General features: G+C 41.3%; 1 protein-coding gene across 1 annotated transcript in view; it reads left to right on the top strand.

Annotated features, from left to right (window-relative positions):
- The first annotated feature begins 691 nt into the window (after positions 1-691).
- SHB (SH2 domain containing adaptor protein B) overlaps positions 692-26,792 on the top strand; it is a 56,709-nt gene continuing 30,608 nt past the window's right edge. The window contains exons 1-2 of the mRNA XM_064404707.1: positions 692-1,274; positions 12,850-12,967. Coding sequence (XP_064260777.1) covers positions 693-1,274; positions 12,850-12,967 — 700 coding nt within the window. The 5' untranslated portion in view covers position 692. The remainder of the gene's footprint in view (positions 1,275-12,849; positions 12,968-26,792) is intronic.

Below are 26,792 nucleotides of genomic sequence, written 5' to 3'. Positions count from 1 at the left end.
ACCCTCCTAGCCCACCACGGATGGGAAGAAGGACACACAGGTAGCGGTAGCAGAGAATTCAGAGTTCAGACTGTGCAGGTGGCGGCTGCAGGTCCCACGGCCTCTCCAGACGGCAGGCGCAGGCACCTAGGAAAGGAACGGAAAGGCACCTCCGTCTTCCTCACAGCCACAGCTCCCCTCCCCCGCCCGTTCGCGGGCACAGCGGCTCCCGGCGGCTCCCGGCGCCCCAGAAGGCGAAGCAAGGCGAGGCTGAGGCGGCCCCGGCCCGGCCCGGCCCGGCCCATCCGCACCGCCCCGCGGCACCTGGCGCGGCCCCGCCCGGCCGCGGCGGTGGGCGGGCCCCGCATGCAGATGCGTCCCCCGCCTCTCCGGTGCGTGCTGAGGTCAGGCTGGGCTGCGCTGCCAGCGCGGAGCAGCGGGGCTGAGGTCGCGGCAGACCCGGAGCCGCGGGGGCGGGCGCGGAGCTACGGCGAGCGCCTGGCTGGGGCCGGGAGCGGCTCCGTCCTGCCGGGAAGCCGAGGGGCTCGGCGGGGCCTTCCCAGCCGCTGGCAGCGGGAGAGCGGGGAGTGCGCGGAGCGGGGCGCCCGGCCCGCCCCGCCGACCCGCTCCTCCATGCGGGCGGCGAGCGGGGCTGGGGCGCGGGGCGCCGGGGGCAGCGCGCAGCGGTGCTGAGGCCGCGACCGGGAGAGACGATGGCCAAATGGCTGAACAAGTACTTCAGCCTGGGCAATAGCAAGACCAAGAGCCCTCCGCAGCCCCCGCGGCCCGACTACCGGGAGAAGCGCAACGGTGCCGGCAGCGCGCCCCGCCCCGAGGGGCCGCCGCACCTCCACCACCACCACACCTCGCCCGGCTTCTCGCGCCGCCGTCTGCGCGACGACACCAGCGACCTGCTCCGCGCCTACCGCGCCCAGAAGGACCGCGACTTCGAGGACCCCTACAGCGGGCCCGGCTCGTCCCTGCGCAAGCTGCGCGCCATGTGCCGCCCGGACTACTCGGCGCCCGAGGACCTGGGCGAGGCAGCCCTCAAGGCTTCCTCCTCCTCCTCCTCTTCGTCGTGCTGCGCCACGCCTCCCACCACCGGCTCCCCGCACCTCTTCCGCAGCCACAGCGAGCGCCGCCCGGCGACGCCGCCCGACGTGAAGTACATCTCCCCCAAGCACCGGCTGATCAAGGTGGAGAGCGGCGGTGCAGGCGGCGACGGCGCGGGCAAGAAGCTCAGCAAGGGCTCCAAGCAGCCGACGGTTGCTGCTCCCTCTGCCATGAAAGATAAAGTAAGTGTTGTGCTCCTGTGCCCGCCCTTGTTGGCTAGGTAGTAGGGCTGGGGCTACGTCAGCCCATGGCAGGATTTTTGGCGAAGGGACCACCTGGAGCTGCCTCTGTTCTCAGCCGTCCTTCATTGGGTAGCCTGGCCCTTTTTAATACTTAGGTCATGAGGGCATGTGCAGCGGGAGCACGTGTGAAGCGATGGTCCCTGTCCTTATGGCTTTCAAGCTCACCTTCTTTCTGATGGGGCAGGTTCCCAGGTGTGTCTAGCCCTCCTTTGAGGCACAGTTCACTGCCAACCTCATGATGGGTACCAAGGCTCTTGGTATGACCCTGCAGAACAGGATAGGAGTCATTAGGGGGATGCTTGGGGAGTGCTAGAGGCCCTTGAAAAGCCTTCTGCTTGTGACCCCAAGCTGAGGCCTCAGCCCCACTACGAGTGGTATTAGACAGTCATATATAAAAAATAAACTGCTTTTACAGAGAGAGTTTGTAATTTGTTTATTTATAAACTTTTTACCTCCTAGTTCAGTGTTAGAGGTGAGGTGGTTCAAAGTCCTGTGTTACAGCAGCATGGCAACTTCCATGACAGCTGTGTTTCCAACTGGTATTTAGCAAATTCCATAGACACTTGCCGAGTTGCAAACATTATCCTGTCTTTTACTGGCCATTCTCTTAAAATTTTAACAAAACACTGGAAAGTACTGGACTTGGGAACTCAAGTTAGAGATGGAATAGCCTTAATTAAGAACAGCACATCCTCCTGCCTGTGTTGGTCTTAAGTATCGTTCAGTTGGTTGTGAATATAGTTCGGTTTTTCTCACATATTGGAAATAAATGTTTCTCTATTTTGTTAACTGGCATTTTCAACTCCAGGATGATAGTCACATCACAGGAATTTCAGGTATGTGCTGAATGTTATCAGTCTAAATGATCTGTGTGTACATGTTTAAATATGTAACATGATTGCATTGCCACACTTCCATGACAACTTGATAAATTGTATCTGTCCAGATGGAATTCCAAAGAAATCAGCTTGTGAAGGTGATGATATAGGGTGGAAAATCTAGGATTTATTCTATTGTCTTGGTCGGTCTTCCTGACTGGAAGCAACTTCTTTTTTGGAAGTGATTGATTAAAAGTTAGCATCTCAGTATGTTTTACACTATAGATGTAACATATGGATTGTAACACATATAGATTGTAACATATAGATGTTACAATCTATTCAGTCTTCTTTAAATTTCCTACATTGATATTAGGTATCCTCTTTTAGGGAATGCCATTCAGCAAAAACAGGTGCTTGGGGCAAGATGTATTTATTTTTCTTTTCTTAAAATCACTTTAGATTTTAGACCCTACTGAAGCAATTTTCATCAGAAAATACATATTTGTTGCTAGGTAACCTGCTGCTTTGTAATGATCATAAATCTGTATGCTGCTCCTAAGCCCTTGTTGCAGGTTCTGAAACTTGTAGGCAAAAATCCTCAGTTGTATTCAGGATTTTTTTCCAATTATTGAGAGAGAGAACTATATGTCACAAGCAGGAAATCTGAATGTATCTGAGAAAAGCCAACTGTGGCTGCCTGCAACAGCATTTGTATGCAACATAGCTTGCCTTTTGTTCAATTGTGTTATTTTATCCCAGCAATGGACATGAAATCTCATTTATTTCACAGCCCTGAAATGTGGAGTTTGACAGCTGAACTTCATAAGTAGGGGTCATAGTGGGTCAGCAGGGAACTGCTTCTCTTCTACACCTGTGATTCACTGAAGAAGAAAAATTAGGAATTTAGTTACCTGAGTGTCTGTAGTTCAGTAGTGAACAAAGCAATTGAAAATAAACTTCTCTAGGAAAGACTTGATAAAAAAGACAGTAAAGATGGAATAAAACCCCCTCAAAGCTAGAGGTCTGCTGTTCATAAGAATTTACAGACGTGCAAAAAACATTTTAAAAACTGGGGTTTTTTAATGCTGTGTGTAACATAGCATAAGCTAGTAAACACTTCAGGAATGAAAAAAAATAACTGAGGGCCACATAGTTCTGTCTTCACAGAAGTATGTTAGTGTTTAGTGATCCAATAATGCCTGTTAAATGTTCGTGTTTCATTCCAGCATCACTGTTTCGGTATTTTAGTTTTTTTCTTTTTTTTTTTTCTGATTTCATTTACAAGGACAGAATGCTGTTTACCTTTATGTGTTGAAGAGAAGTGAGAAGGAGGGGTTTCATCAAATTCAGCAAGCAATTTTATATTTTCTGTGGTTTGTCATCAGTAAAGAACTGGCTGAAAATCTCAGTTGTGTGTCATACTTGAAAGAGTTACTGGAATGGGAAGGAGATTCAGGGAGTGCTTGTTTGGTGTGGTTACTTATAAAGGACAAATGGCAAAGTACGGATAGTGGCAGATTGGTTGGCTGAAATTCCCAGAGGAAAAGAAAAATTGTAAATTAGCTGATTCAGGGAATAAAGGGGATGAAGACTAAAAGTGGTGGCAGACACGATTATATTATGCAAGATTTTAGACAAAGGCTGGTAAAGTAACAACAGAGATGTAATGTATCTGGGATTCAGGAAGTTTTGATATGTAGCAGTGGAAATACCAATTAAAGCCGAAGCAGACAAACCCAAATTGCCATGCACCTCTTAGTAGTGAGGTGAGTAACCTCTACAACAGATGCCCAGTGAGAGTCATCATTTCCAGATGTCTTTGAATTCAAATCGTTGGGTGGATTTTTTTTATTATTTAGGCAATACAGTTAGGTGGGGTTGGGGACTTTAACTGTGATGTTTACCTTCAGACAAGGGAGAGCAGAGTGTGTTAGAATTAATGGCTGAAGCAGTTCAGGTATGGTGGATAAAGAAATTATTTGCTTCCATCTTTAGTGCTGACTTGTGAGAGCTTAATTCATTTGCTTGCCACAAAGAAGCTAGGGAGTGTGGGCAAGTTGAAACAACATGTGGTTGTATTCTGGATCAATCTGGCATCTCCTGTATTTGTGTAAGAATAAACTCAAGACTTCGTTTAAGACCAGTGCACTAGGCAAACCACTTGTGAATGGAGATCAAAAGAAATAAGCTGAAGTCTTCCTGAGTGATTGTCCTCTATCTGGATTTACATACACATGGCGTGTGTAAATCCTTGAAGTAATAACTGAGAGGGAAGTGTCTATGTGAAAGAACACTTCAGATATGTTTTCATCTATTATGTATTTGAACCTAACCATTGCTCTGCCAGGTTTTGCAGCTGAAGAATCTCGGATACTTCCCAAAAACAAGCTGTATCATACTTCATTGCAGGAAGTTTTTAGGATTTAAAAGCTGGGTTCCTAGTACATTGTCCTTCAAAAGACATTTCTTTCATAATGAGCAGCATTTTGCACTATCTGTGTTCAGTGGAGACAGAACAATGTAACAATTCTTTATATTGAATGCAATTTGCAAGATCCATTTCCACATGTGTTTACAAAATTTTTGACATTAATTTCTCTTTTCCATTAGATAGGTTTGTTGGCACAGGTCATTTAAGGTACCTGGCAGTGCCTCAAGACAGGGACTCTGAACAAATAAATCCTAGGCAGTTATACACTTACAGTCCAAACTCTATCCCTCACATGACAGCCTGGACAAACAATAGCATTGGGGTCTGGGGTCTTCTTGCTTCTGATTTTCTGTTTTGCTACCAACTGCTTGCTGTATGTTTAGTTGGTTCTGCCATCTGTACTGTAATATGGTTGTTGCAGTCCATAAGCTGTGATCTATTATTTTTTGAGTAATATTTAAAATGCTAGTTTTGTCCAGTTTAATTATTATTAATGTGCATATTGTTATGTGTACTCCAGACTGTACTTTAATCTCTGTTCAACTTACAGCAAATAACCTTATAGTTCCAATAAAGTTCAACCTACAGCCTAACAATTCCAACTACTTTTCTCAAGCAAGCACTCAGCTACTTTCAAGTAGTAGAAAATTTTGAATTGCAAGACAGGATGTATGTGATGCAGTAGAGAATAATTTGATTCTGCACAGTCAGAGTGGACCTAGTGCAAAATCATGTGAATCTTGTGCGGCAGCAGCAATCAACCAGGCAACTGTTCAGGACAGCAGAGTTGCTGACTTGATGTACAAAGTTCTGAAAACATTATCTATGTGTAAGAAACAGGCACCTTTGCAGTAGACTTGCAAAGTAGTCTAGCTTTTTGAACTTCTGACGTCTTGCACAGAAGTGATTAGACTCCGTATAACATTATTAATATCTTTATATTATTAAAATACTGTTTTAGGGTTGAGCAGATGCTTGTCTTATTTTTGTATATGGAAGGTCTATATTTTATTTGATCTTTAAACTGAGAACAAGTTACATGCATTTAAGAGAATCTTGCAGCTGGTATTTCAAGATGCACTGAGAAAACACTTGAAAGATGTCTAAGCATTGTTGGGGTTATTTTTATCAGCGAATATTATTTCTAGAGATCCTAAACTACAGATGTACCTCAATGCCTTATTCTCATGTTTAACCCATTGCAGCAGAGTTTCAGTTGCCTCTCCATGCAGTTGGTTCTGAAACAGTCTTCCTCTCTACATGTGGTTCCCATTGTTATATGGTTCTCTCTTTGAGTAAAAGAAAAAAAAATACTCATGGCTGCTGGTCGTGCACAAGTTGCTTAGGCATTTTTTTTCTCCATATCCATGTTTTATAGGGCAGCTGTAATGCAGCTAAAAATGCAATTTCTTCATGTATGTCAGTCTCATGATTAAGGGACTACAGCAGTCTTATGAACAGGAGGATATTTAGATACAGCCTGAGACTTTGGAGCCTTGGTGACTTCAGGGCTTTTTTGGAATGATGTGATAGGCTGTTCAGTTACAAGTACGCCTGGCATCTGCACTGTACACGCAGCTTGGAACACTCACGGCTTTGGAAGCTATCCAAATTGTCAGACTTTTGGGCACAAAGATCCAAGCAGAGACTATCAGGAAAGAGTATGAAGCAGTTGGATGGTGTGGATATTTAAGGAGGGCGTGATAGACTTCTGGAAGAGTGTATCAGGTGTATAACTTTGCAGTAAACACCTCAGCTCCATTGTAAGAAAGTTCCTCAGACACTGCCTTCAAACAAGGGAACAGACTTGCTGTTCTCTTACAACACTGGGGTCACCATAAATGCAGCTTTCTTACTGCTGTATGATAGCACACATGTTACCTGCAGACTTTTCTTCAAAACTGTCCATATAGGGAAGGACATCTGTATTACACTGTTTTACATATCCAGCTTCAGGTAAACTTGCACACCAACTGTTAGCATTAGGACTGTTACAATGTATATATGGCAGTAAAACCTTCTATAGGTTAAGTAAGGTTAGGCATTCAAAGGGTATTCTAATTCTGAAGGAGAAATTAGGCACAGCAAAAACTGTATGGGAACTCAAGTAATGGCGCTGTGAATGGCACCTGTGATTCCTTCCAGGGTCAGAGCTAGTGTTGGTCTTTCTAATACTCAAATTTAGGACGAGGAGGGAAGGCTCTATATACACTTTGTCTATAGGGTAGTCCTCTAGAATCATACCCTGTATTTCTGACTTGTTCGCAACGTATTAAACATCCGTGATTTATTTTTCCTGATACTTTCAAGAATCCAGCATGTACAGATCATGCTATTACCTTGCTTTCCAAGGGTGTGAAGTTTATTTTGAATAAAAAGTGGTGCTTAGGCTACAGGGAGGATTATCCAACAGGTTCCTGAATTCAGTGCTTCATGGAAGAAAAATGGATGTCTTTATTAATATGGAAAACCATATGGAAAATCAAGACCAAACTTCACAGTCCTGCTGTATGCAGGCTGAACTTTGTCCAGGCTTCAACATCAGAGATGCTTCTGATGTCTAGTTGCCTTAATATTACATGAAAATGTAATTATTTAGAAGACATCTGCTTAGGGCATGTTTGGGATGTGAGACCTGGAGGTTCCTTGGGCTCAAAGAGAAAAATTTGGCATTTGTCAAAAATATCATGTCGTGAAAAAACCCCAAACATAACCCTGCAAAAAATCCCCAATCAATACAACACAATACCAAACAAACAAAATAACAACACAACTCCCCCCATATATATAATATTGTTAATCATTATTGGCCACCATGATGATTAGATAGATAGAGCACCTCTCATATGAGGAAAGGCTGAGTTGAGGAACTGGAGTTGTTCAGCCTGGAGAAGAGAAGGCTTGGGGTCACCTAAATGGAGCCTTGCAGTATCTGAAGGGAGCCTACAAGAAATCTAGAGAGGGACTTTTTACAAGGGCATATAGTGACAGGGCAAGGGAGAATAGCTTTGAAATGAAAGTAGATTTACATTACATTTTAGGAAGCAGTTCTTTACTGTGAAGGTGTTGAGGCACAGCCTGTCCATAGAAGCTGTGGATGCCACATTCCTGGAAGTGTACAAGGCCAGGTTGGATGGGGCTCTGAGCAGCCTGGTCTATCTAAAGGTGTCCCTGTCCATAGCAGAGGGGTTGGAATGTGATGATCTTTAAGATCCTACCCAACCCAGGCCATTCGATGATAATCTAGAGTGACTTCTACTGTTGCTAGGGATCGGTCTTGTGTGAATACAAATTCTCAGATAGGATGAAGAATTTTCATTACATTGTGTTAAATGTGTTATCTCTGGTGTTCTCAGATATGTATTCACAGTTTTTAAGTGCCCTTGTCTTCTGTATCTTTGCTGATAGACGGATGCTGTTATCTGCGATATTGGTGGACTTAATCGCAACTCACAAAAGTTGAAAGAGGAATATATGGTCTGCCTTTATGCAGTTATTTAAGTATGTGCCTGCCCATGGCAAAGAGGCTGGAACTAGAGTATCTTTAAGGTCTGTTCCAACCCAAACTATTCTATTATTTAATATTGATGATATAATAATATATATTATTTAATAAAAAGAAATGTTTAAAGTTAATATCCCCTAATAAATTCTCCAAATGCCTGCTGGGCAGGAAAAGTCTTTTAGATTGTTTGCTACATGTTGTTTATTATAATTCCTCTTGGATTCTTCTAGAAGAGTATGTCCTTAATCACAATAGCCACTAAATTATTGAAGTAGCTAACAGTTCTGTGTTGATGTTGCTGTTTTAAAGATAGCTTGACCTTCTGCATTTCTCTGCAAAAAAGAGATTACCGCTATTTTTTCAATGTGGTGAGTTCTCATTTGTTTTCTTCTTTTTCATTCCCTTTAAAATGTTTGGTTTAGTCAGATAGAGATACCTGTGAAATTATGCACTTAGGTGTGTTCTTTGGTCTCCTCCTGTGGCCGCATATGGAGATCATGCTTTTGTATATGCAAATACCCATTTAAACTTGTGTGTAATATGATAATATTCATCAGACTTTTTTAAGACTGCATAAGAACAAAGACTATGCATCAACAGTGAAGCTTGCAACTTAGTTAATATATAATAGAGGGATAAACCAACCGCAATCTCAGCTTGTCTGTAATTTTCTGGGAGGTACAGTGATTATTGGGCTTTTGATCTTGTATCTGCTGATTAACTTTTTAGGTAGAGTTATGGTTTTTAATTTGTCAACTTGTCTGGTAACTGAGCTGTACTCTTTTTTTTTCTATCTTCTGACTTTTAACTAGCAACCTGCAAGGAAGAGCCCCTGCGAGTGTTCTCTAAATCCTTATTGACTTATTTTAATAACTTTACTTCTATTTATTTCTTAAAGTTTCTTTTGCTTGATGTTAGTGATGCCTCAAAATACTACTACTGCATGTACAAAAATAGAAAATAGTATCATATATGTATGGGATGCCATGGAACAGGCTTGAATAGAACAGGAATCTGCTCTATTCATGTAGTTGTAGGAGCTCCTAGTCCACACTCAGAATGTAGATCTTGCATTCTTTCAAGAGATAAGCGACAGGTCTTTGACAATAACCCTGACAAATGCAACTGATTTTGACATTAATTTGGAATCTAGATGACTGCCTGCTGGGGATTCCTGAAAGCTGTGTTTTCATTTTGGCAGGCAGTACCTGTGAGGAAGGTGGCTGGATTTGGCAGAGCAGGGAGTCAAATATTGAATGTGTCCTGCTCCAGAGGTCTTCCTCTGTGTATGAATGTTGTCTTTAGCTGTGCTTAGAAAATTTCAACACGTTGCCATTCCTCTATGTCCAGGGTAGATGTGGCAAGTACAGTATTAGATCCTGGATGATCTAACTAGTTGAGACTTCTAGGAGGGATGCATTTGCAGACAGTGGATGCTGTCCATTATCTTCTACTTCCTGCCCAGTGTTTGTCAGTCAGTAACATGAAAGATCAGTTTGGAGACCAGTTGAACAAGTTTAGCCATTTGCCTTGGAAGTGCACTAAATCAAAGCTGTGGAAAGGGCACTGCATACAGGCCCTAACCTGGGATCTCCTGTGCTTACCTTGGCCTCTGGACTGTAGAAAACAAATGCCTGACTGAGACCAGTTTGCTGGGCAGTGGTTAAAAGGTTGTTGGGAGAAATATAAACAAACAAAATGCCTCCTTCTGGAAAGCTAATGAGCTCTGGTGAACACAGGAGCACATTGGTTATCGTACAGGAAGGCCTGCTCCTACATGCTTGTGGGGAAGAGGTGACAGCATGGTGTTCTCACAGTGGATCTTCCCTGTGTGGCATGGAGGTGATCAAGATCATGATCTGCAGAACCCCCACTGCACATGCAAGGCATTTACCTGTGATATTTGTCTAGCATTAGAACACTTTTTCTTTCTCAGGATAGTGTGAAAGGGGTATGAGAACAGTTTATTAATACCATCTGTCATGAAGCAAGTGTTTTGTTTAATTAGAAAATTCACGTACTCAGAACATTCCATTTCATCACAAGTTTTTGTCTGTACTTTGTTTAACCAAGCATAGAGGCTTGGAAGGTGAGCTCATTAAGCTAAAAGTAGCTTATGTGGAGATGGCAAAAAGACTTGCAAAGTAGGGACTCTTTTTTCTGCTTGAGATCTCTGAAAACAGGATAAATAATCCTCTGAAACACAGTTGTAAAAAGGAGTTCAGGCATTTACAGTAAGTATATTAAAACAGAACCAGCAATCATACTCATTTGAGGTTTTCAAGCATTGGGGTTTTTTTTGAAAGAAGTAGAAATACTTGAGACTTCCTAGAAGTGGAGAATTTATAGCTGTTAGCAAGTATAGAAGAAATCAAATTCTGGCACTGGCCAGCTGCTACATCTAAGATGAGAATTACTGAATTTTAGTATATATGGAAACAGTAACAGTCAGCTGGGGAGTCCTCTGACAGCTCAGCATTGTAAATCCACTTGTAATAAGATATACAGTTCCAGGAATGGTGAAGTAGACTGCTCTTTCTGCCTGCCTGAGTGCTGAAAGTGGGTTTGGTATTTGGTGTGAGAGAGTGTTGTTTAGGTTGGAGGTTTTTTGGGTGGCTTTCTTTTTTGGGGATGGGGGTGGGGTTTCTTGTTTGACAGAATCTTTTATGTATAATTTTCCTCCTAGCATAGTTTTGGGCAAATGGAGAAGAAAAAAGGTCAAATAGCTGTGCTAAGTGTGCTTTCTGTTTTGTGTTGTACTAAAGTTATGCAAAGGATTGGCAGGTACTACGTGTCAACATTTGCAAAGGAGACCAGCGCAGAGCACATGCGACCACCTAGCAGCTCTTTATAAGGCCGGAGCAGAAGACAACATGGATGGCATTTCAGCCGCATCATTTTTGGAAATGAAACTGCCCTTGTGGCTAGGAGAAATTATGCTGCGTGATACACGTTGTTGTCTTTGTCTCAAGTGTGTGCAGCTGCTGTCACTTGATTTGCTGCTTGGGCATATGTTGCCAGACATGGGGGAGGGGACTTTTCCCCTTTGTGTTAACTGATTTTCTAAATAATGAGGGAGTAATTTTGGACACCAAGTGAAAGAAAGAATTATGTTTTCCTGTCTCGATGATCCGTGTCAGTCTGGTAATTTCTGGTGAAAAAAAAAAGCTTCCAGTCACTTTAAACTCTGAGTGGAGAAAAACACAAAAACCCCATAATTAAAACGTCAGTCTTTGTAGTAAAATAAGCAAAATAAGTAGGACAAAATTGCAATGTGCCAGTGTTATGGGGCCTGAGTAATGACTCAGAAGCGTGTTAGATGTTTTGTTTCCTAATCTTAAAGGAGATCTCTGTCTTTCCTAATAGAGTGTTCATTTATTCCATGGCACTTGTGCAGGTGTTTGATCTGTGAATACTTGTGTGCCCTGTTTTTCTTCTCTGACTGGTGGGATATGCTGGCAGCAGGAGACAGAAACAGATGCAGCCTCAGTCTCTTAGCTGGCAGTGTACTCCTAGTTCTTTGTTGAAAAGATTTAAACTGTTGGAATAGCGCTGTGCTGTGCTTACGAGTGCTTGTCTTAAAAATGTAACTCAGTTGAAAAATTCCTTGTAAATAAAGTGAGTAGTCAGGGCAAAAACCTTTAAGCTTGCCCTGATTTGAGTGATGAGTTGGATAGCGTGATTTCCTGTGGTTCTTTCCCACCTGAATAATCTTATGGTTTCATAGGCATTCTGATGTTGAAGCTTGCCTCTGCCTGCTTTTGTTTGCTTCAGTCTCTTTTGCCTGCTGTAGATTTTATCTCTATGCTCTGCAATAATTCTCATATGAGGATTTCTGCCTTTGCCCCAGTCCACTTGTCACATCCCAGAAACAAAGATTAGCTCTAGCACTTCAATTATAGGGAGGAATGATTCCTGTGACTGTAATTGACTGATAAAAACCCTATAGATGGGTCCTACGCAGCATACAATGATTTTGCAGTGGTCAGGAAAGCATAATAATGTAAGGTCAAGTGTGACATTTTCTAACCTTCAGATTTTTTTAATCTCCTAGTGGAGGAAGAGAATGTGTTCTGACAGATCATTTCTTTTTGCTAGCTTTTATCTCAGCTGACAAAATATAAGTATAAAGAATGTTTCTTTGAGAGAAAGAATGGCACAGATGGGTTTGAGGATTGAAGTTTAGCCAAGAAGTTTGTTTTGTGTGTTGTTTTTTATAGGTGAGACCTAAAATTAAAAGACTTCTTATTGATGCAGTGAAAACAGTAGCCTTAGAATATTTATTTTAAAAGTTTCTAGCAATATTTGCAATTGTAGCTCATAAACCTTAAAAGCAGATGAGATGAAGTATGTGCAAGGGAAAGAGTGCTTTTTTTCCCCTGAATGTTAGCAGACTTCTCTGATAAGATTTGCACTGGATTGAATTTGCTGGTTGGCTCTTTCTGATTTGTCCATCCCAATTATTCCATTGCTAATGCTAGTCAGAAATCCTTTTGACATGGAGTCTGCCTTTATGGGGTTTCTGGTATAAATAGGAGCACACTTCTGTTTCAGTACCATTGAGTAACTGATCTGTGGCAATTGTGTATTTGTCCTCTGAACCAAGACTACTTTGAAGATGGAATAGGATGCAGCCAAGTGAAGCTGTTTTATTTGCTGATAGGATGTCATTGCCTTCTGGTTTGCACATCTGACATCTGTGCTTCCATGGCATCAGGCTATGTTGACTTCAGTAACAGTTACCTTCCTGTCTTTCAGGTATTGATAGCTGATGACTACTCAGATCCATTTGATGCCAAAAGTGAGTTGAACAGAATGGGAAAAGGGGAGAACACCGGCTATATGGAGCCATACGAAGCCCAGAGAATAATGGCTGGTAAGAAAAGACTGTTGCAAGAGTGAGCTCCAGTTGCATGGCAGTTCACATATGGCAGCATATGATAGCTGCTATGAAACAGAAATGTCCTTTGGTATGGAAAACCATGATTCTGAAGATGCTTAGGTAGGCAGCAGCAAATGCCATAGAAGCACTGTGTTTTCCTGCATGTGCCTTTATTCCTAAATATGCCGTTCAATACCTTGCTTTTAAATATAGAAGTTTTGTACTGTCATGTGATAAGATGAAAAAATAAGAGCAATGGGAGTTGGAGTGTGTATTTCTCCTCTTGGCAATGTGAAGGCTGTCATCTGTGTATGTGGTTGAGATGGCCAAAGCATGACATTGTGTTATTCCACTTAAAAACAGTTTAACAGCTTGCTAATGGACTTTTTTCTCAATCAGATTTGGACTTCTTGGTGTTAGAGGAGGGCTGCAGAGCTACATCTTTCTGTAGCTTCCTTCTTTCCTTCCTTGCTTCTCCAATGTTTTTTTACCAGTAGTCAAAATGAGACACTATAGGAGCCTTTAACTGCTATTCTTGGTAGTGTCTGTCCTTTTCTGTCATGTAGGAAGATGGTTAGTGGTGATGTTGTGTTCCATTAAACTATTTAAATCTCTTATACTGGCGTTATGCAACTCTATTTTCCATGTATTTTCTTTATCAGGATCATTATCCCACTTGTTGGCTGTGCAGTTTGTAAAATGTTCCGAGGTATTGGGCCATATGTTTTAATTTGTGATGATTTGACCAGTCAACACATATCTTTGTGCAGATCAAACGTACATTTCTTGGATTTGTACAGCAGGTCCTTTTTTTCTCATTTTGCGGTGTAAGTCACGCTTGTGCCTGGTTAAGTTGATTGTATGCTTTCCTTTTCTATTGGCAGCTCCTGTTTTGGGCCCTCAGGAAAGATTAATCAGTGGGGGAAGATGAGGCTGTTGGATGCAAAGATCCTTTTTTCATGCAAGTGTTCCTATTTTTCTTTTCTTAAAGCATTTCTGAAGAGAGACACAGGAATTGATATGGAAACAGTTCTTTGGAAGTTTTCAGTACCTTGTAGAAGGGCTGGGAGCTGTTACTTCTCATTAGTGTAAATCTATTAATTTTGAGTCAAGGAATTTCTCAGAATGAAATGAGTCTAAGTAATTTCTTGCTCTTTATACAGAAGTGGTGAGCACTTGCAATTTAAATTATTAAAGTTATAGTGCATTGGCTTGTTTCTTCCTGCATTTAGGACTGGAGTTTGTTCTTTCTTCTTTTTCAGATTAATTATAAATGAGATATTTAGTAGGATGATACTGGATGACTTATCTGCAGTTAGGGACAGTAGATTTGTGAGCCACTGCAATTACAAGACATCCTTTTGCCTAGTGGGTACTTGGTGCAACTGATAAGCTGTTATATCTGCTCCATGTCATCATAAAGGAAAGAGGAGGAGCTTTCCAAGATTCTAAAGGCACTTTTGAAAATAGGGTTTAATTGATTATAATGATAGAGCAAGTGTTCTGAATATTCATGTGACTGAGCAACTAGAAGATGATTGATATACATGTGAAGATGTTTAGTGTTTTGAGATCTGGGTATTTAATTTCCAGTCATCTTGTCCTAATGTAGTTAAAGAATGTCTCCCTATAAACGTCCATGGCATCAGGCTATGTTGGCTGTATTCAAGCACAGAGTTTTATGTGTGGGGATTTTGTTATTGCTCAGGTGTTGCCTTTGCACTTGATAAAAGAAAATCCAAAGGCATCTTGTTGGAGAATTTTTAAAGGTTCTATTTATATTTAGTGAGTGAGTTCAATTATGTATCTGCTGCTTCTGAAGAAGACCTTTTGACTGAAGTTTGACTTGTCTCAAAATATTTACTGCTTTGTTATGTTTGTTAGTGTTGTTGTCTGATGAATGGAATAATATCAGATAGCTATCAGTTTAGCCTGACTAATCTGATTAAATCCTTCTGATTGCATTTAAAGTGGCTTAATCCTAGAGAGTAGGAATTTGCATAACCCAGTGGAATGCACTGTAGGAGAGATAAAAAGCTGTTTCATTTTCTATCAGCTATTCCATGTTTTACTGGTGTACCCTAACTCTTGGTCCCCCTCTGGGGACCCATTGTGAGGGTAGTTGAAATACAACCCTAAAACTTTGTGCGTGTTACGTAGTCCTTGAGTTAGTAGAGGATTAGGCAGAAGCAGGTGTCCATATGAAATAAGACCTTGTGATTTCAATATGAGAAAGTAAGCTTACATCTGAACAGAAATGCATGATGTCTGAAGTAACTAATATTTTTATTCAGAGCTTATCCTTTCTTCCTAAAAGTTCTGTGGTCTTGCAGTTGTCAGGCAGTTCTGGGCTGGTGTTTAATTTAAAAGAATAGACAGTCCCCGAGTTGATTTATTTAAATTAATAATTGAAATAAATAATTCTATCTGTTCCCGTGCTGTCTGTGGTTGAATTGGGTTCAGTCAGGCTTGAAGTTTCTTCTGATTATAGTGCTCCCCAAAAATCCTCAGATTTGTGGCTGTGATGACTGGAAAAAAGAGCAACCTTCATGACAATGTTTGAAAGGACTTCTCAAAGGAAGACTTGACCTGAGGCTAAGGTAGAATGTGTTGATAACAAATGCATGTTGATAAGAAGCTGTCATCTTTTGTCAGCTGGACACATCTGCTGTGGTATTGCTATTCTTAAGTGTCTGTCCTGTCTTCAGGAAATCCATGCCAAAGGTTCAGAGAGAACCCCTGTCAATCCACACTTCTGAAGTCCTGTGTGGTGGGAATCTCAGCTTGGCTGGGTGTGCATCCAAAGCCATAGCAACAGTTGTTGCATCCTTACCTTGTCCACAACCTCTTTGGAGATTTGATGTGTCAGAGTAACTACACGAGTATAAAGGAAGTTCTCTATGGTATATGATGTGAAGTATCCTGGACTATGCATGGAATTGGCTGAAGGTTCTGAACTGGCTGCTACCAAGCATGCAGTGACAGCAATATAGATAGCCAAGATGCTGATTTCTAAGGATCCTGAGTAGTAGGTGGACCTTACTTCTCCCCTGGTGTCAGTCTGTAGCTGCTGCAGCGGCATGCTGTCTGTCACAAAAACAAGCCTGAGCTGCTTTACCTAGATTGTAACCAAGCATCACTCCTTGGATCAGGTGTAGTATGTTCTTCATGCTTGAGAGAGAGCTCTGCAGACAAGCAGTGGCTGGAAATGCTGCATTTGAACAGAAGTGAATGGCTGAGACACTGTCAGGTCAGAGTGCTGGTGATCATTACATCCTCTCTGTCATCCATTCTTCTCAGGGAATGCTAGGGGACAAGAAGTTCCACTTGAGTATTTACTCCCATCAGTTGCACTGAATGTCAAATCCTGAAGGAAGGTCTGTTTGTTTTCTGTGGTAATCCCTTACCTGAGAGGACAAAAGGTTTCCTTAGTTCATGGCTATGACTATGGCAATGGCTGGGGAAAATGTGTGCATTTTTTTTCCCTTAAAATCCCCTGAAAGTCAGAAGGTCCTATTCTAGCTATAGCCTTACAGCCATGCCTTTCCTCTTTCTCCTGACAGCTGTGCATGTTGACAAAGCTCTTCCAGGCATCTCTGCCTTTCAGAAAGAATTCACACCAGTCCTCAGATTGCATGAAACATTTGCAATCAAATGCCAGATCAAGGCTGCCTATACCACAGCCTTCTGTGTGCTGCATAATAGAGTGCATCTAAAAGTTGCCTTTGGAGAAGGGTCCAATTTTAGATCACCATTCAAATAGAGATATGCTGGTAGGCAAGTTGTTGTACAAACAACTGTGTCATTTTAAGGTATGATAAGGGATACTATCTACAGAGATTGAGTTAATAAAGTGCATCTGTTTTCCTACTTGGTGCTTGGATTTGAAGAGAGCATCTTGCTTCCAAAAGGAGAGATTTTGTGCCCTGAGTAACCTCTAAAGTTACCCTAATCTGAACAGCTTATTATCTCTTGAGTATGAAGCACCTAGCATGATACATACTGTAATACATAATTCAGCTTACTTAAACAACCATAAAATTAAGGTCATTTTAAGTCTCAGAATAATTTGAAACCACATAATAAAAATGGCTGGGTAAGGGGTGAGGGTGTTTGCTGAGAGAGGAAGTAGAAAGCATTATCGGGATGTGATGCCTACCTTGAGAAAAGTACGTTGGCAAAATCATTCTGTTTTTTCTGGATCAGGAGTTGTATCTTCTGCTCTGTAGAATGGTCAGGGAAGGAGAATTAAGGAAGGTTAAGCCCTTGAGTTAGGACAATGATTTGAAAGGCAAGTTAAGCATGTGGTGTATCCCTTGATTACTTAGAGATCTGGGAATGCCTCAGGTCTGTGCCCTGACAATCTTGATGTGCATCACATTTTTCCTTTGCTTTTATAGAAATGATCTAGGACTGTGCCAGAGACATCAGCCTCTTTATAGGGTTCTGGTCTCTAGTTCATGCATCTGCCTCAATAATGTGGTAGCCAGGGAGAAAACTCTCTTCTTGTGTCTCAGAATTCTGAAGATTTGAATGGGTAGCAATTCTGTAAACAGTTGCTCTCCCTGAGATGTAACATACCATGCAGTATTCCTCATGGAGCAAATGCTATGTTGTATGCAGATTTAAGAAGGCTGTCATAGTGCTATTGATAAAGTAAACACTGTGCCTCTCTTCTGATCAGGGTAACTTGAGAGGTTCCTCAGGGCATAAAATAACTCCTTTTGCACAGCCAAAGTAGATGTTACAAGAGGAAGGAATTCAATTTGTTATTGATGTATTTCTCACAAGAGTCTAGTCACACAATTGTCCTGGGGACTGGGCATGTTAGATCTTGTAGGTGGGATGTGACAGCCCATGAGATCAGAGAAAGTGCTCAGTGTGCATTTGGCGAGTCCCAAATTGACACAGAAGCATGCTGCCACTACTCCTTGAACACTGGAAAATCTAAGTAAGTCACAAGAAGGCTTCTGGGCATAAATGGGAAGCTGAATTCTAGTTTCAAACTGAGAAGATGAGCTTGTGTGCATGCTCCAGGGTTAGGTGAGTGATGTGGCAGAAAGATCTGTGTACTGGATCTGAAGAGCTGGAATCTATTCCTAAGGGTGCTCTAGAGCATTAGGATCATGGTACAGAGATACCTTTTTTTTGCCTGTGTTGTTCAATGCTTTCATCAACCTGAGCAATTATACATTAGCAAAGGTGAGCATAAACTAGGGGAAGTGTGTGACGAGGAAGGGCAGGGTTTCCATCTAGAGGGGCCTTAATGAATGTGAGCATTTTGTCAACGGAAACTCTTTTAAAATTAAATGAGGGGTTATTAGAGAGAATTCCAAAAGAAAAATCACAGCTTTGTTCATAGGCTCACAATATTAACATCCCCTTCTTTTCTCTGTCTGTATATTTATCATCCTGTCTCCATATGCATTATCCTGGCTGTGCCATAGGACAGCAGTGAGCAAGTCTAACTAGCTCATATTTAGAGATTTTGTGCTTGGCCTTCTTTCTCTGAGGATGCAGAAAGCTGAGTCTCCTGTATAGATGCAGACAGTGCTAGAAGAGTAAATGCCTTCTTGCACTTCACTGCTTCTGTTTAGGGACTGAGGTAAGAGTCTAATGCATGACAGGCAGCCTAGCAAAAAGTGTGCACCTGTCTTAACTGGGAGCTTCCCATGGACAGGCTGGGAGAAGTAGCTCAGTCTTCACACAAGCTATCACAGCAATGCTGGGAGTATGGAGAAAACAGCATTCCCATGAACCTGGACCTACTTCAAAAGGTCTTGGGTGTCAGTTTCCCTTGTAACTAGAAAGGCTGTTTTTTTGTTCAGACATGTAACTTCATCTGAATAGTCACTAGAGCACATTGGTGGTGAGTCAGATCTTGTAAAATTCTTTACCAGGTGGCCTCTGGCATATTGCTTGTTGGCACCAGGTTTGCAACTGCAAAAAATATAAGAAGAGCAATGATAACTACTTTGATAAAGGCTTTGATTAGGATGGCTAGATTAGCATGTACAGCATGGGAAGTTTAGGAAGAATATTTTTGTCCTATTAAAATCACCAAGCCTAGCAGGCTAACCAGATCTCTAAGTGTCTCTGTGGAAGACTTGTTGTCTGTCTGTACTTGAGCATGGCAGACAGCTGTAGTGGACACAGGAGCCGTATGTTTGTCCACTAAGCTCAACAGGTGGCATCATTTTCAAAAAACTTTAAGCTCCTTCTTTTGTTCCTACATTTATGTGTTTCAATTCTAATTCTCTTTGAGAGTCTAACAATAGGCTAGCCATGACTGGAAATGAGCCCCAAATGAGAATCAGTCCATTGTCAGTGCACCTCAGGTGGTATCGTGAATTCCTCATTAACGCCATCATTATCCGTTTTCCAGATGACGTGAGTAGACCACATGCAGGTCATTCTAGTAGAAAAATTTTAAGATTTTTTTTTTTTTCCTTTTAAAAGGGAAAGTGTGGAAAAAGTGAAAAAGTGCAAGGTAACGCTTTACTCTTGAAATTCAATGTGTATGTGTCTCATTTCAACATTTGCAGTGTGGAGAGCCACTGGGTAGGATTTGAAGATCAGTAGCACAGAAGTAAGCTTGTGATTGGTAAGAAGATGGTTTTATTTACGTGTTAGGTGTTTCCTATACAGCAGCACTAGAAATCTTGGGGAGCTCTTCCTAGAGTGACAAAGTAGGGATGTCTCATGTGTTCTGAGCATTCTCCATCTTTTGGAGTATAGTGCTGTGTTACTGTCACCTGCTGCTATCCTGCAAAATTCCCTGCAGCTCATGAGAAGTGAGGACATATGCTCTGAACAGCTGTGCTGCTTCTTTAAAGTATGCTAGATGCAGTGTTAATTAGAAACCTCCTGGGCTTCAGCATCTATTTCAAGTTGTTTCTTACTTAATTTGGAATTTGGACAGACATTCCATTGGGCAATGATTTAAAGGAAAGAAATTGTTTAGGAGCAATTACAGAAGAGAACATCTTCCTTGGCATTAGGTCTAATGTGCATTAATTGAGTGTTGTTTGTGCTGGACCTGCTTCAACACAAGTTCTTGCCTTCTCTGAGCAAAGCAATAGATCTCACACGTGCTGTGAAACCCTACCAGTTTAGAAGCATGTCCAGGTGCCAGGATCATCAGTACTTCTCTTCCTGTCTTCATGAGCACTTCATACCCTATCAGTGATTGTGAGAAGATAAAGGCAGAACAGGGAGAGACTATTTTCTCAGGTAGTGAGAGACTGTGATGTGTTTTGGTTGCTGAAACTAGGTGCATCACTAGGCTGGAAACCAGGCTGTGCATAAAATGAATACAATTTCTTTATGTTTAAAGATGTCTCCTCCCCTAGAAAGATTTCAAGATCTCTAATGTTTAATAATACAGGTTTAATTTATTGTTGGTTTTGTTTGTGGGGTTTTTTCCCCATTTCAACACCTTCAGCTTGCTCATTTGATTTGATATAGTTTGGAAATGGACTAAATGTGAAACTTTAATCACAAGCCTTAATAAAAATTGAGTTTTTTTCAGTTTCTTGACTTTTTTTCTCATTAAGACAAAGAATTTTGTTCTCATTAAGACAAAGTTTATGCCCAAAATAATGGAAACAAGATCTCCAGAACTTTGGAAATGTATATCAGAATTATAGTAGACTACTTGAGGATGCATGTTGAAGGACTGTAGCTTCATTCATTCAATTTCCTTGCTCACTGTCTGATGAATCTGGCCTGTGTACTTGCATAAAAAGCAAAGTGAAGGAATGGATGTTTGGGAAAGAGAAACCAATGAGGTCAAAATGCTATTTAACCCTTGCCTGCAGTCTGGAAGACTGGTGTTGGCAAAGAAGCAGTAGTTTCAAGCCACTTTTGATGAAGATGGTTAGTTTGACAAAAACTATCTGCTTTCCTAATAGATTCAACATGTGTAATGTATGCAGGTGCTTTTTCCTTGGTGCCTAGCTGTGCTTTGCATGCAGTGTTGTCTGTAGCATAGGGAGTTATATTTGTGTTTCTTAATATGCTGCTTTGATTCTTTGTCTGTTTTCACCTGCCAATTACCACAGGTCTTCTCTCTACTCCGTCCTTCTCATCCCCAGATAAGTTTCAAGATTGTGGACTGCTTTTCTTAAGAACAACAACGCTTTTAATATTGCATGTGAATTGCCTGTCCCTTCAAGACAGCAATGCTTCTGGCAGCAGTTTGAGTAGCACTGAGGTCTGTGTGGTCTAATAGGATCTGTAATTTTAGCACTCCAGCAGCTGTGTCTTTGGAAATATGAAAAAGAGAACTGTGACCCTAGAGTCAAAATAATTCAGTAAATAGGAATATTAGTATTCTTTTGGTTACAAAGGTGAAGGAGTTACTGTTTTTTTTTTAATTTTGTGTCCTGCTGGCCTGTTCAAGTCCTTTAAATCTCTCTCCCATCTACCCTCTACCCTCCCTTCCCCAACTCCTACCCTGTAGTACCACGTATGTTGAATTTGCAGGTAACTCACTTCTCTGGTAATCTACAGGGATAGTAAAGATGTACTTCATCTTGGTGCAAAGGATTCTCTTTGATAGAACATGCCTGAACATGAAAGTATATGGCCATGAAGGAATCCTCTGCCTGCCCTGTAGAGATTATTGTGAGTTGTATAAACCCTTAAATTGGATAAAGTAAATAAAAAATGAAACTGTTTTGCATTTTCTCTTCAGACCGCTGTAGAGTGTGATTCCTTCTGATTTAATCAGTGTTCCATCTGTTCTGTCCATGCCTGGAAAGGCTTAGAGGGAGTGAACACAAACTGAATTAAGTTCATTGAATACAGGAGGAAAAAAAATCTCACTATGAGGACAGTCAAATTGTGGAGAAGGTTGCCTAGTGAGATTTTGTAGGCTCCATCTTAGGAATTTTTCAGGACTGGACTGAGAAACCATAGCTAAAACCTGTTTTGAGTGTACACTGAACAAGATGACTTCCATGTCCTAAGATCTTGTTTAATCTAGCTCATTTTATGATCCTGCAGCTGATTTGTGAAAGTGAGAAGTGGCTGTGAGAGTCAGCATATCCCAGATTAGATTGCTGGAACCCATGTTTGATTAGTCTCAGTTGATTTCTAGCTTCACCACCATGACAGTATGTTCCCAATGCTGATCCTTTTAAGCTTTATCTCTGGGAAGACCAGACAGGTGACTGTGAGGCACAAGGAAACAGTCTGCTGAAATATAGCTTGAGCAGGGGCTTATGCACAAATATTCTGGTTTTGTGGAGGTAACCGTAGATGGGCAGTATCCATGCTGAAAGCATGCTGTGGAAGCAAGGGAGTCTGACTCTTGACAGCTGTTCACTATCAGTGTGTGTGGGGGGAGGAGCAGAGGCTGAACAGATAGGTTTCCAGACTGCACTCGGCCTGTATGTGCACTTCTGGACTCTGTCGGCAGGAATTCTGTGTGCTTTCCAAGTGGAGGTATGATGGAAGCATAGGTGACTGATACCACTGTGGCCTGCCACAGCAAAGGAACATTGTAAGCTCATTTTTGGGTCTGACTGGGAGGACTGTTATTTTATCAGGTAGGAGGACATCAGAGGTACATCATGCCAGCTTATCAGTTCAGCTCTCAATCTTCTTAAGCTGATGCCAGCTCTATTGCTTCTTGCAACATGGCTCAAAAGCAGAATGTGGAGAATTTGTTACATGAATAATCAGCAGCATGTGGGAGATGTAGACTGTCACTGATGAGTTTTACAGGGATTTGTTATATGGATATGTAATAACGATACTAAAAGAAAAAATGAGACTTGCACTTGGGACAAAAAGTGATACAAAAATTCCTTGTCACACTTGAATGTATCTTCAATTATGCTTTGTATTCCTTTTCTCTTTCCTTTTATTCTATTGCAAACAGGCTTTTAGCCAAGGAAAATGTGAAAGTGTTTCAAAGCAGCATGTTAATAAACAAGTTAGTGTCAGGATGACAACCCTGGGAATAGATACTTCTAGCCTAACCTGGATTTATTGTTTTTTAAAGGCAACTAGTGGACTTTACATGTGCTGTCAAGCCAGAAGGAATCTCTACCCTTTCCCCAGCTAGCTGTGCTCAACTCAAAGGTCCTGCTTGGGAATCCTTCCCCCCCCGCCACCCTCAAACTAGTGAGAATTTTTTCTCCGAAGAACTTTCTCAATAATATTCTTTCATACTATCACTTACTCAAATCACTTTTGGATTTTTATCTGTGCTATACAGAAGAGTTAAGCAGGCTCAAAAAAGCTGGTACAGGAAGTATTAGTTAAGCATGAGGTAAACAGAATAGTTCTTTGAAGGAATAAGACACCCTTTCAGCTCTGATATGTTGTCATCTTTATGGTGCTTAGCCTGTTAATAAATGAATAAAAGTTTTGCCTGCTGGTTTTGCATCCAGACGCTGGAAATCCCAAGTGGCAAAATATGAGTGAAACCTTCAGTAAGGTTTGTTTAATAAGTCTGCTTCTGACATCAGCTGTAATGTAGTAGCTAGACTTTCTCCTGTGCCTTTTTCAGTTAGGAAACCCAAACCAGATGAGTGCTTTCATATCCTTAGAAGTAAATGAGACTTGAAGTTTCAACCAGGTAGTTCTGTGTCTGCTTTTGCCACAGAGACATCAGTACATCTTGCCACATCAGTTTACCAACAGTTTAGTGTGGCTTCACAGCAGTGTCATAGAATGAACTTAAAACTTCAGTGAGAAGTGGTGTTTTGTGTTCTTAGCATTTTATGTAGGGTAGCAAAAACGTACATCTTCTCTCCTCCTCTGTTTTCTGGCTATGAAGAACTGTGCTTGAAAATGCTCCTTTGGAGGAGCTCAAACATCTGTACAAACCCAGCTGTTCATTACCATTCTGGCTGCTAAAATTATTAGAGGCAATTGTCTGCAGGAGCAGCCTGTTCCTTCTTGCTGAGGTCAGGTAAGCCTCTTCTGGTTTTGGTGTGTGTTTGGTGTGCTATATGTGCATTATCTTTGTTATCCCTATTCAGGTAAAGACCTAGGAAGCCTCCAGTGTGTTTCTGCTTCCTGATGGATTGTGTTGTGCTAATGTGATTAAATTTGTTGAATAATACTAGTTGTACAAATAGAACATGGAAATATTCAGTCTTCATCTGGGCTTGAACAAGGTTATGCGTTGTTCAGTTTCATGTGTATGGTGCCTTGAAGTGGGAGAGTCCACATACATCTTGGTTTTATGCAGCAGGATGAAGGCATGCAAAACTGATGCTATTGCAGGTTACACTAACAATTAAGAGCAACACAGGTAAACCTGGGGGAAATTAGGTTTGCCTGAAGGAACTCTGCTTGCTTTCAGTTCTGCATTCATTTTCTGTGGATAATTTGAAAATTGCTGTGATGAAGCAGTGGGTTTTTTGCTGTTCTGGCTCTTGTATTTTATACAGTCTAACAACAGTTGCACTTATCTGGGATGGGCTGCAAGACAGAAAAGCATGAGCTTTTTCTAAGCAAGTCTTGCAGCAGCAGTTATGGCTCTAATGCAGCCTGAGATTGTCTTAAAGGTGTCTGTGCTGCTGCCTCAGTTGAAATAGAAAGGAAAGAATGAGATGAAGTTAAAAAAAGGTGATGTCTTTCATACATACTCTTGATTTTGTATTATATTTTTGCCAAGTTGCACATACTATTGCTCTTTCCTTAGGCTGTGACATGCACCATCACTGAGATCCTGGCATCATGGTAGAATACAGAGCATAACAAAAGACAGCCTCTCCTAACGATTTTTAAAAGATCTTTTTGTATCTGTCTCTTAAAAAAAATAACAAAAAATCCCAGTAAAAAATGCAGCCTTCCACAGTTGTCTCCATAGGTATGGTTTTGTGCATTGTAAATGTTTCCATGTTCGCTGGTTGGTGGTTTAGAGAGGCATATTGGAAAGTAAGAGTGTAACTGGAAAATTTACCAGAAATTGTTGACTCAGTTGTATGCATCAGGATCATGACTGCCATGATTTTTTATAAAATGACCTTTTCTGACTTGACCTAACTGGAAAATATTAAATATTGCTCTTCTGGATTTGTGATACTCCATTGCAAGAAATGAAAAAAGTACAGATTTATGATGTTTGCACATGACTGTCATTTGCTTTCTTAAAGCACCTGTTCTTAATTATCCTGTGCTGAATGCAAACCAAATATACTTGCTGTTATGTATCAGTGTAAGCACAAATGCTCTTGAGTGATGATGTGATAGACTGTATACTTCATACATGCAAACACTGCTGCGTGTCCTGTACTGTTATATAAGTCTTGTCCAAGGGGAAAACCCAACACCGTGTAACTGACCGATTACTCTGCAAGTGGGCTTGTAACTGGAAATGGACATCCAGTCGGGGTTTACCTGAGTACTGTAATAATTACAGATAAATCTGCAAACACGGACAAGGTACTGAATATTAGCAGCTGCACAGCTCAGTGCAGAGTATTTGAAACCAACAAATGCTAGACTCAAGTTTCTCCTTCCATCAATCTCTTGCTGACCTACTTGACATAATGAGTAAAGAGATCATAGGCCAAAGGGGATGGGTTGAAACATTTTCCCAGTAATTTCAGTGTTCATATCCCTGTCACTTTTTCTCTGCTGTCAGCTGTCATTTAATGCATGCAAGGCCTTGGATTGTGATAAGTAAAATCTATGGTTGCACGTAATGACAACTGAGCAGCTTTCTTCATTTAATCATGGTAAGGTAGAATTCTAAAGTAAACCATTTTTTCTCCAGGGCTCAACAGCAAATGCAAACCATTTTTTATGTCTGCATTAATGATGCTTATGGCATGCATGTGCAGGACTGTGCTAGATTTACATTGCAGTTTAACATTTGGAGTTATATTTGAAAGCTTGTATGTCCAAGAGGTGGTGATTCATCTTCATTTAGTGCTTAGGTGCTGATCAGAGTTGCTAGATTATCCCTGTAACTTAGTTTGAATGACAGAACAGAAAGATTGCAACTAGGACAATACTTCCCTTTGGGAAAGCATGTAGAAATGGGGAAAATTGCCAATAACCACGGTGGCTTATCTCTGCTGCTTGCAACTTGCCAGTTGGAAAATTGCAAATGATCACTGTGGCATATAAGCACTGTGGCTGTTCCTTGCAGTGAACAGGAGAAAAACCAGATGGTTTAGCATGCAGATGCTGTGTGGCTTTTAAGTCCTGCCAAAGGAGGAAACAGTACTGATAGTGCCTGCTCTTCCTGGAATGCTGGTTGGGGAAAGAGCTCCTAAAAATGCATCAGATATTGCTTCCAAAGCTTTGACTTCTTTGTTTTCTTAGCATTTTTCTTTTAAAAATTACTAATAAAGATAAAATAATGGGCATTAGTTACCAGGAAGGTTTCAGGCTATGTTTTCAGCTGGCATTTGGGGGGGTTTTAAGCTATTTTTGGTCGGTTGGTTTTCGGTTTTTTTAATCATGGTGACACAATCATTCACAGGTTGCATGAAAACAATGCACAATTCACATTTCTGTCTTCATCTTGATGATGTAGCCACCAGGTCTATGGAATAAATCTGTTGTAGGAATTATTAAGTAGCAGTTCTTCTCCCTGCCTTGTACTCTCTATGGCAAATGCTAGCAGGTGGCTAAAAGAAGATAACATGTCTCATCTAGCTGAGTATACGTCTTATCTGAGTTTGTTAAATCAGATAATGGCATTTCTTCTGGCTACAAAAATCTAATGCCTTACTGTACTGTGTAAGTTGTACCTGTAGGGAGCTTCTTCCCACTGTTTGTACCACAGGGAGGAAGTCTGGAGGGAGGCCTCTATCTACTTATCCTTCTCTGCCCTCTCCCACAT

The sequence above is a fragment of the Passer domesticus genome, chromosome Z (assembly GCF_036417665.1).
Source record: "Passer domesticus isolate bPasDom1 chromosome Z, bPasDom1.hap1, whole genome shotgun sequence".
NCBI lineage: Eukaryota > Metazoa > Chordata > Aves > Passeriformes > Passeridae > Passer > Passer domesticus.
Note: the sequence above shows the minus strand (reverse complement) of the source record. Positions and strands in the feature narration are given on the sequence as shown.